The sequence below is a fragment of the Hyaena hyaena genome, unplaced genomic scaffold (genome assembly GCF_003009895.1).
Source record: "Hyaena hyaena isolate Hyena2069 unplaced genomic scaffold, ASM300989v1 scaffold_15, whole genome shotgun sequence".
Classification (NCBI taxonomy): Eukaryota; Metazoa; Chordata; class Mammalia; order Carnivora; family Hyaenidae; genus Hyaena; species Hyaena hyaena.
In genome coordinates this window covers 7,046,914-7,058,381 of record NW_024080647.1, presented here as the reverse complement: position 1 = coordinate 7,058,381, position 11,468 = coordinate 7,046,914, and the positions used below count along the sequence as shown (strand labels likewise).

Below are 11,468 nucleotides of genomic sequence, written 5' to 3'. Positions count from 1 at the left end.
GGTCTTTTGTGGTTCCATACAAATTTTTGGATAGTTTGTTCTAGTTTTGAGAAGTATGCTGGTGCAATTTTGATGGGAATTGCATTGAATGTGTAGAGTGCTTTAGGTAGTAATGACATCTTAACTATATTTATTCTTCCGATCCATGAGCATGGAATGTTTTTCCATTTCTTTGTGTCTTCTTCAATTTCCTTCATAAGTTTTCTATAGTTTTCATCATACAGATCTCTTGTATCCTTGGTTAGGTTTATTCCGAGGTATTTTATGGTTTTTTGTGCAAAATTAACATTTTAAATACAGAACCTATACCCTCTGGGAATCTTAGGCCTCAGAAGAAATTTAATCTTTCCCTTTACTTTATAATAGCCTTTCTAGGGAAATAAATTCACTATAATAAAATAAGAAAAATATCAAGTTTATTTTGGGGGCACGTAGGTGGCTCAGTCAGCTAGGAGTCTGACTCCTGATTTCAGCTCAGGTCACGATCTCACAGTTCATGGGTTCAAGCCCTGCATCAGGCTCTGTGCTGACAGCGTGGAGCCTGCTTGGGATTCCCTGTCTCCCTCTCTGTCTGCCCCTCTCCCACTCACATGCTGACTTTCTCTAAAAAAATAAATATTTTAAAAAGTTTATTTTGGGGCTCCTGGGTGGCTCACTTGGTTAATCTTCTGACTCTGGCTCAGGTAATGATCTCACTGTTCATGGGTTGAAGCCCCACATCGGGCTCGATGATGACAGCTCAGAGCTCAGAGCCTGGAGCCTGCTTCAGGTTCTATGTCTCCCTCTCTCTGACCCTTCCCTGCTCATGCTCTGTCTCCCTCTTTCTCAAGAATAAACAAACATTTCGTAAAAAAAAAATTTTTTATGTTTATTTTTACAGTTGAGCAAACTGTTTAGAAATGAACTCAGTTATATTTCAATTTTATTTTTTCCCACATGATTGTGGGCAGCACTCTATTTTACCAAATGAAACAAATTAAGTAAAAACACTTTTTTAAAGTAGATTAGCAGGATAATTTTGAATTCAATTTTATCATCTGCTGCTTTGAGTTGAATTACTTCTCTTCTTGCCTCTCTTGGTCACTATACATGTGCCACGATGCTTTTATGCTTTTAATCAAGAAATAAGTGGAAAAATAATGTCTCCAAAATAAAGTATGGTATTAAGTAATAACTATTAATAATGGTGAAATGTAAAGCATCTAAAGACCAAGGTGTTATCATTTGTATTAATAATAGTATATGAAAATATGACCTGTATTCATAGAAACTTGAAAAAAAATTATATGCAGTCAAGATAATTCAACATATTTTTTTAAAAATCAACATCAATATATATATATCCCAATTCCTGAATCATCTCTTTTATTTTATGATTTTATTTTTAAGTGATTTCTACACATAGGGCTCAAACCCACAATCTGAAGATCAAGAGTCACATGTTCTACCAACTGAACCAGCCAGGCACCCCAAATTCATTTCTTTTATACTCAGAATATTTTTCTGAAAAATATAAAATAATAATGTTAAAACTGAATTTCACATTCTGAATTTTAGTTCTATCCCAACAAAACATAAATTTTACTCTTCAAGAACCTACAATGTAATTATCATATATTATAAGCACAATAGTCCTATTTACACAAACTCAGGGCCACAGATGTTCAGCCCCTATGAATACATCAAATCATCCTTAAAAGCCTCTCTGCCAGATGTAAACATATAAATTTCCTAAGCATTAAACACCCAGCAGTCAAAATTTCACAGGTGCTCAATACAAAATGTACAGCAGGTTATGATTTTGCCAAGTAAGCTGTCAACTACTAACACAGGAGAGACTATACACACTTCTTACAGTTCACTGGAAATACTAAAATACATTTTAAACAAACACAGTTATTTCCATCCAAAAATAGAAAAGAAAGAGAAGTTTGGGGCTTATTTCTAAAAAGGGAAAAATATAACTTAATTTTATATATACATAATACATTATATATGTAATTATGCAATATTACATATTATGATAAATATTATATGTATCATTTTATCTAAATATGTCACTATGCCTACCGATAAATGTGTATCATTAAGTACAGTATGTTAAAAAAATATACTTAATGGGGGGTGCCTGGGTGGCTCAGTCAGTTAAGTGTCCAACTTCGACTCAGGTCATGATCTCACGGTTTGTGGGTTCGAGCCCCGCATCAGGCTCTGCGCTGACAGCTAGCTCAGAGCCTGGAGCCTGCTTCAGATTCTGTGTCTCCCTCTCTCTCTGACCCTCCCCTGCTCGTGCTGTCTCTATCTCTCTCTCAAAAATAAAAAGTTTAAAAATACATATATATACTTAATGTGACCTGTATCAAGAAAGACATGAAATTCTAGTGCTCTCCAAGTCTCTCTTCTCATTTTATTGGTACTATTTCCACATATACTAATTAACCAAAAGTGAATAAAAGTAAGTCACACTGAATTGTCATAAACAAAACCATTCTCACCTTGCTTTATTTGGCACATACAAGTAACAGAAATAAAGAACACTGTTTTCATAAAAAAAAAAACAGATTCTTAAACTTCAAGGAAAGACAAAACATGCTCAAGTGTGAAAGAGAAAGGTAAAACATATTTAAGCTTTTTAAAAATTTCTTCCATTTAAACAGCCTTGGTACTTAAATTATTTTAGTAATTTTCTGTAAAAGATCAATAATTCTATGTAAGAGCAGGCACTTGGGGCAAAAAGAATTAGAATCATTGATAAAGAATTCTAATGAGAAAGCTATTTTAAGAAAGATTTCTTACTGATTACACTAGGAAACAAAATCTTGGTACATATGAATGTAATTTCTGTCATTTGCCCTATCTTTTAAGAGAGACCAAAGAGAAATGCATTAGCATTTGTGGTACCATGTTCTTCCAACACAGAAATGCATAAACATGCCAACCAAATGACAGAAAAACGATGTAAACTGCAAGTAATTCTGATACCTCAATCAGCAACTGGGCTGTGATTTGCCTTGAAAGAGAAAAACTGGAGGTTGGAAAAGTCCTTCAACTCATCACTCTACAGCCTGCTTCTTCATCTTATTCTTATTCTTTCTCCATAACCAAATCAAAATAGTCATTATAACTTTAGATAAAAATTAAAAAATTAAAACTTAAGGCAAGATGTTAACGTTGAAATCTGAAAAATCAATTTTTTTAAAATATCCTATACAATATAAGGAGACACAGCTAGAAACAAAATCACAGCACCACTTCCTCTAAACATTGTTTCACTACACTGATATGCTGAACTTCATTATCTTCCATGGATACACCTAAAAATGCAGAGGAACAGCTGGCAAAAACAAACAGGCTTACAGGAACCCACAGAAAGGCCTCCATAAAGCGGCACAGAAAAACAAGTGGTTAAAGAAAGTGGGAAAATTAAACTGGCAGTGAGATAAAACAATCATGTGGCAATGATTCCTAATGTGAGTCATGAAAATATAATCAGTAATATGACATAAGATTTTTAAAAAATATTCTTTCTTTGGAACTACTACTAATGAAAGCTTACTAAAGTATCCTCTTTAAAGTGTACTACATGTATCTAAAATATAGGTATATGCAAGTTTACCTAAAACATAAACATATTGTACCTTTCTCTGCTGCTTTCTGAAGAGCTTCTTCAATTCGGGATAGCTCCTTCTGTTTAATATCTTGCAAGGATTTTTCTTCCTTCTCAGCATCATATTTAATACCTAAAAATATATAGTTAGTTCACATATTAATAATGTAATTATCAGATAAATAGGAAAAGTTCAACCTCATTATGATTGTGAGTGTATGGATACTTTAAGTCTTTAAGCCATTTTTTAAGTCAAAAGAGCCACAATCTTTAAATTAGTTTTACAAAAAGTTTAAACATAAATAAATGATCCCTATTTATTTACAAAGCTTTAACAAAAGGGAAAAGAGGGAAAGAAAGGAATTAAAGGGAGAAAGAATGAGGCACAGGGGTGGCTCACTCAGGTAAACATCTGACTCCTGATTTCAGCTCAGGTCATGATCTTACTCTTTGTGGGATCAAGCCCCACTCCGCTGGCAGTGCAGAGCCTAACTGGGATTCACTCTGCCCCTCTTGTTCTCTCTCTCAAAATAAATAAAGAAAAACAAAAAATAAAGGGAGAAAGAAAGAGAGAAAGGAAAAAGGTTAAGAGGGGAAAAAATGGGTAGAGAGTAAAAGGGAAAAACAGCAGGCAGGGAGAAAATTTCCATGCACCTTATTTGAGGGGTAAAATTTTCAGTAACTATAAAAAACACATAATATCCAATACTAGATGGTATCAATATAGATTGATAAAAACTTTTAGAAAATAATTCAAGAATATGTATCAACAATCAGAAAATATATACTTCATTTTTATCCAATAATCTCACTTCTGATCATGTATCCTAAGGAAATAACACCAAAGAATAAAAACTATAAGAATAGGTGTTTACAATCTTCAGTGTAATAGCCTAAAACAGTAGGCAGCTCACAATGGAATATCCTATAGACTTTCAAAAGTGTCACTATCCTATATCAAAAATATCTGTGTTAAGTAAAAAAGCCAGATCCATGTTGTATGTACAATGGGAAAAATAGTCTATCAAATTGAGTATGTATATAGTAAAGAACAGAAAGCAAAATATAAATAAAAAATTGTGTTTGCCTTATAGTTAGGAAAACAAGTAATTTTTCCATAAACTATCCAAACATTTCTTAACATTATACTGTTCTTATAACAGAAAAAGAAACAATCACAACAAAAGGTATTACTTAAATAAACATTATTGCTTTACAACATTCATTAAAAATTAAAATACTATCATGTACAATTAAAAAAACTACCTATTTCACACACACTTTTGAATGAACGCTTGCTCAAAACCATAGGCAATAAAATAGGGGGAAAAATTTTCCATTCTTGAAATCTGTAGTTTAACACATCAGAACATTTTTAAAACCTTATTTCATTTCATTCTCCAAAAGTAAATTATTTAATGCATTTTAACTTAAAATGATGCCTTAGTTGCAAAATAACTTCATAGAGAAGAGATTAAATTTAACAAATGGTTGGAATTATTCTTTCCAACAGTAACGTAAAAATATTTTATATACAAATGTGGAAATATATGTGTGTATATGTAAAATGTACCTATACATATACATGTATGTATATGCATACATATATGGTTAGTTTATTTAAAGTATTTTCTACTTATTAAACATACTAAAATATTTAGCCGAGGTAACAATTTTATTTCACTGTGCTGTTACTGAGTGGTTACAACCTAAAACAACGTACTTGCTCCAGGGACAACAAGCAGGTAGAGTCCCTCTAGGGTCGCAACAACTGCTTCTCCATAAAGGTTCTTCCAAGGAATCTTCAAAGTTAATTTATCTAAAAAAAAAAAAAAACACATAATTTCAACCTTAAATTCTTATTTGGGCTACTCCAGAAGATATACATTCCCCACTTTCCATTTAGAGAAAAAAATTGTAACACAACCCTCATGCATATAGTATGTGTATCACTCAGAAAAAAATGAAAAAACTCCAACAATGAAATTTACAAAAATCTCTTCCAAATTTGTAACTATTCACATTGTGCTCTATACATTTTCAAAATTTCTGACATTTATAATTTCATTTAATATTCCCCAACTGCAGGAAGAATGAGGCAGCTATTATTTCAATGTTGAAAAAAAATGAAACTCAGTCCCAGAGAAGTTAAAAGAATCATGTAAGTTACCTAAGTCATCAGTGTGGTACAGCATGTACCACAAGAATCACCAGTACTTTTAAATAAAGATGCCTGGAAGTTTGGGGCACCTGGGTGGCTCAGGTGGTTGGGCATCCAACTTGGACTCAGGTCATGATCTCCTGGTTCACGAGTTCAAAGTCCACATCGGACTCTGTGCTGACAGCTCAGAGCCTGGAGCCTGCTTCAGATTCTGTGTCTCCCTTTCTCTCTGCCCCTCCCCCCCCCCCCACTCTCCCTCTCTCTCTCAAAAATAAGTTAAAAGTTTTTTTAATTAAAAAAACAGGTGCCCAAAGTTCAAAGAAGTGTGAAACAGGATAATAAACTGAAAAGGAAATAAAATAATGCAATGTAAGGGAGAATATTTTGATTCACCTTTATGGTTTATGTAGGCAAGCCAGTTTTACCTGAGAATTTATTCCCAGGGTTAAAAATCTCAAATTACTGGGGCGCCTGGGTGGCTTAGTCGGTTAAGCATCCGACTTTTGCTTAGGTCATGATCTCGCGGGTCGTGGGTTCGAGCCCTGCGTCGGGCTCTGTGCTGACTGCCAGCTCAGAGCCTGGAGCCTGTTTCAGTCTGTGACTCCCTCTCTCTCTGACCCTCCCCTGCTCACGCTGTCTCTCTCTCTCTCTCTCCTAGAAATAAATAAAACGTGAAAAAAAAAATCTCAAATTACTTCTCCATGCAAATTGTATTTTTCTTCAATTTATAAGCCTATTGAGTTTCCTAAATGGCTCCCATGTGAGGGGAGTCTCAAAGTAATGCCAGTATACTTCTGGGCCATTTCTAAGTCTGATGACCTTATAGTGAGAACCACCTATATTTGTAACAGATACTTTTACATATGTAATTAACTTCCAAACTCCTTAAAAGTTGATGTGACTGCCTCTATGGTGAGCATGAGACTGAAAAAGTGGGAAATGCCCCTGAGTGTAACAAAAAGGGACTATCTGTTCCCTATACCTTTTCTTCTCGCCATTTTCCCTCATTACCCTCTCATCATTTATTATCCAGAATTCCACTGGAATTGAGTTAGTTATATTACTGCCTCCCATTGATAGAACAGAAAAGGTTTAAAATTTTAAGTACAAGGATAACCAACAACCACCATAAATATGTCTAGCTCTTAGAATACCAAAACTTTATTGAGCTTACAAAGCCACACTGACTTTATAGGTTAGGTGTAATATTTTAACCTAAAAGAAATTTAATAACTAATATAAATCCTCCATAAACCAAAAAAGGGATAAATATAAAAAAATACACTTTGTATCCTTATATGTAAAGGGTCAATGAATAACCCTGAAGGGAGCTATTAAATTCTTATAATACTTTATGGGGCGCCTGGGTGGCTTAGTCGGTTAAGCGTCCGACTTTCGCTTGGGTCATGATCTCGCCGTTCGTGGGTTCGAGCCCCGCGTCGGGCTCTGTGCTGACTGCCAGCTCAGAGCCTGGAGCCTGTTTCAGTCTGTGACTCCCTCTCTCTCTGACCCTCCCTTGCTCACGCTGTCTCTCTCTCTCTCCTAGAAATAAATAAAACATTAAAAAAAAAAAAATTTTAAATTCTTATAATACTTTAAAAGCATGAAGAACAAATTCTGAAAGATTAGTAAACCTAATCTAAAATATAACTCTAGTTCTAATAACATAATGAACAATGTAAAAGTTCTTTAGTCAAATACAACTCATCCATACCCTGGAAATGTAACTTCAATACTGTGTCCTAATTTTACATCTCTCTAACTTCCTTGAAGACAAACGTATATTCATCCTTGCCTCTCCCACATGTACTTACATAGCCTCATATATAGCAATGTGTACATAAATATCTCAAAGGTAAAAGAGCAAATGAAAGGCTATAACTTCACTCTAGGATGTCAGTTAAGCATGCTTCAGGACCACAATACTATTATCACAGCTTCACACAACATTAGGCTCTGTGTAACCAACAAACAAGAAAGATCATGCATGCCCTATGGATGCTTTCAATCTAGGAAGTGTCTCCTGTTTAAAGAGACATAAACATAAAAATGGAACTTTATATTAAAAGGAACACATGCAGGTGATATAAAGTAGACTCAGACAGAAGTATCCAAGTAATTGCTAAGAGATGCTAGAAGAGCAAAAGACAAAGCCTTCCCTGAATACAAAATAAATGAAGGAGGAAAGTGATGCAGAGAAGTAGCAGGGTGACAGAGGGGATGGAAGGATGGATGGTGGCATAAGTGAAAATTGTAAAGTAACAGCCAGTTGTCTAGTGATGTAACATACATTTTAAAAAAGTAAAAATCAGGTAGTATGGAACAGTTGAGAGGACTTCACAGGTTAGCATCCTACTAAAACATCTCTTCAACAAAGATGTATGCTTACTTACAGATGATCTTAGTCTAAGAGTCTGGCTGCAAAGACTTTCTCCTTACCTAGCCATATCCTCTATACCACACTCTGCGTAATATATCAAGTGCAAGGGTTGAACAAAACATGAGGGAAATAAGCTATACTTAAACTTTACTTACTAGAGTTTGTAAATTATACTACGTTCACATATAAATAAAAAGCATACAAAACTTAGATACTAATTTGGAAAATCAAGATATATTTTGTGTAGTAGAACCAAAGCCTAGAAACTATTGTTGCAGTTCAAATGTGCTTCCTTTTCAGAGGGTAATATTCTACCCTCTGTCAAATGCTTTGAAGTATTTATGTATTACATATAACATATACTAGGATCCAGAACTCCAAAAGTTGTAACCAACATAAGCCAAAAACCTCTCACATTTTTGTTCAAGCTAAAAAAATTTTTAGATTAAACAACACAGGAAAAATAAAAACCTAAAAGGACTAAGAATAATTCAAACAAAGAGTACGTACCTATTTGGCCAGCTTTGACTTTAAAAGGAACATCCAATTCACTCTTCAAAAGGAAGAAAAAATTTAAAAGACAAATTATTAAGCTCCCCCTTCATTTAAATACACAATCATCTCAAAGGTAAAACATGAAACAAATTTTCTATATCAACGTAATTCATAAAGGACACCCTGAAAAATAGAGTTTCCGTGACTTCAATTTGACTCTGAGGAAAGAATTCCCAAGAGAAACAAAACTATAAACAGGACAATAGAAAAAGAGTTTGTACTTAAAGAAAGTAATTGGGTAAACTGGTTACTTGCTTTAATAAACCAAACCAAAACAGATGAAATTCCATGAATTTTTAAAATAACAGATGCTGCTTATCTGAAATACTAGAATAGGAAGAGTTGTTTCACAAAAGTTAATTGAAAACAATAACTGAACAACTATTTTTTCTCAAACAAAACATTCGGTAAATAAATAAAAGAATCTTAAAAGAGAGTTGCCTGAATGGATCAGTCAGTTAAGCGGCCAACTCTTGGTTTCAGCTCAGGTCATGATCTCACGATATGAGACTTGGGGCCCACAATGGGCTCTACATTGAAATCGTGGAGCATGCTTGGGATTCTCTCTCCTCTCTCTGCTCCTCCCCTACTCTTGTTCTCTCTGTTTCTCTCAAAATAAATAAACTTTAAAAAAAAAAAAATCGTAAAAGAAAAAGTAGATTCCCAACTCATGATTTGCCAAATTAGCATTTATTTTAGATCAGTTATTGACAAGTACCAATCAATAATGTAAATAAACTTTCACTTATCTGCAGTGCAAGCCATTAAAAAGTACAAATAACTTTTTTATTCAGAGTACTAAACAATAACCGATATTCACAATGATTACTTGAGTCTTTAGAATTATTAAAAACTAACCCAATCAAATAGCCTTTTTGTTGGATATATACCTTAGTACATATAAATACTATCACTCTGGTGACTGAAATACATTAGTAGGTAACAATTAACTAGAATAATCAGTTTATCTAATCATCTGATTACTCAAGCATTCTAGGAGAACAGGAAGCGAACACAACACTGATCTTTTTCTAGACCAAAAAAGAAAACTCCTCACTGGTGCTAAGAAAGCAGTTCAACACACAAGGTGGCAACAGGGGGTAGCAACAGGGGTGGGGGGGATAAAGGCATACATCCATATTATGTCTTATATTATACCTGATACAACCTCTAAGCTATACACTTCTAAAATACCTCTATTTTAGGGGTGCCTGGGTGGTTCAGTCAGTTGATCATTGGACTTTGGCTCAGGTCATGATCTCGTGGTTCGTGGGTTCGAGCCCCGGGTTGGATTCTATGCTGACAGCTCAGAGCCTGGAGCCTGCTTCAGATTCTGTCTCCCTCTCTCTCTGCCCCTCCCCCACTTGTGTGTATGTTCTCTCTCTCAATAATAAACAAACATTTAAAAAATTGTATGTTTTATATATACAAGATATGACCTCTATACACTTCTAAAAGTTTGGTCTCATGGTCATTTTAAAATAATGAAATAATTTTTCATGAAATAATTTAAGGAAAGAAAGAAATTCAAATATTTTGAGTGCCCACTACTTACCAGCCTCTACTTTTAATCTTATTCAAGCCACAAAACCATAGATATTATAGCATTTATATTATTAGCTCTAATTTATTTTTATTTTTTAAAAATGTTTTTTATTTATTTCTGAGAGAGACAGACAGCATGAGCAGGGGAGGGTCAGAGAGAGAGGGAGACACAGAATCTGCAGCAGACTCCAGGCTCTGAGTTAGCTGTCAGCACAGAACCTGACATGGGGCTCAAAGCTACAAACCATGAGATCATGACCTGAGCCGAAGTTGGATGCTTAACCAACTGAGCCACCCAGGCACCTCTATTAACTCCAATTTAAAGTTGATTAAACTGATCCTCACAGAAATTGAGAAACTTGTCAAAACACAAGGCTGATAGAAAGGCAGAGCTAGCACTGAAACCCAGGTCAGCCAGACTACAAGATTCATGCCCTTTCTACTATGCCAAGTTCTTTTCGGTTTAACAAAACAAATTGTTACTCCTCATGACAAAATTCTATTCCTAGGATCTTCAATATCCAAAATTAGCTCCCTGAGACCAGTCATATAAGCACTTTGGGTATAAGACCCTCCTTAATTACATAGTTCATCATGTAGAAATTCAACCAGAAGTCAAGCTAGGATTATAAAACATACTGTAGGTTGTTAGAAATCTAACCTATTAAAGAATAAACTCATACTCAAGTGACCTAATAAAATCAAGTTAAGTCCAAAAGGATAAAAGCCTAACATGGAGGGAGGGGGAATAGGAAAGGCAAAGTTAGAATCCAAAAAACTGTACTTTGACATCTTAATATTACCATATTTTAAGGCTGGACTGTCAATACCTTTTCAAAGAGACAAACTGTTAAAATCAAGCCCTCATTTATTAAAAAAAAAAAATGTAAAAACAATTCTGAAGAAAACTATTTCAAATAAGTCAAATGTTTTCAGTCAACTTAAGTCAAAGAAAAATATTCCACTTTCCAAAAGATACTATTTTGATCATCATGAAAAAATTTTTTAATTTTAATCTCAGAATTTCCTATAGCAAACAGTTACACAAGTAATCCTTTTCTGAGTAACTCAGTCACTTTATCTGGTACCTGGTACTAGTTACCAAGAGTTTCTGAGAGTTTACCAAATTAACTCGGTAATCAACATAGTTTGAAAACTTACCAGAGCATTCTCTTTTATCTGTAGGTTATCTAAAGCCACGTTACCTTTAAAAAAAGAAA

The 11,468-nt window shown here is 34.3% G+C and overlaps 1 protein-coding gene across 3 annotated transcripts in view; it reads right to left on the bottom strand.

Moving 5' to 3' along the window:
• VPS13C (vacuolar protein sorting 13 homolog C) overlaps positions 1–11,468 on the bottom strand; it is a 193,543-nt gene that overhangs the window by 167,518 nt on the left and 14,557 nt on the right. For all 3 annotated transcript variants that reach the window (XM_039220292.1, XM_039220301.1, XM_039220311.1), the window contains exons 2-5: positions 11,410–11,453; positions 8,659–8,701; positions 5,331–5,426; positions 3,639–3,740 (exon numbers count right to left, since the gene is read on the bottom strand). In XM_039220292.1, the coding sequence (XP_039076223.1) occupies positions 3,639–3,740; positions 5,331–5,426; positions 8,659–8,701; positions 11,410–11,453 (285 nt within the window). The remainder of the gene's footprint in view (positions 1–3,638; positions 3,741–5,330; positions 5,427–8,658; positions 8,702–11,409; positions 11,454–11,468) is intronic.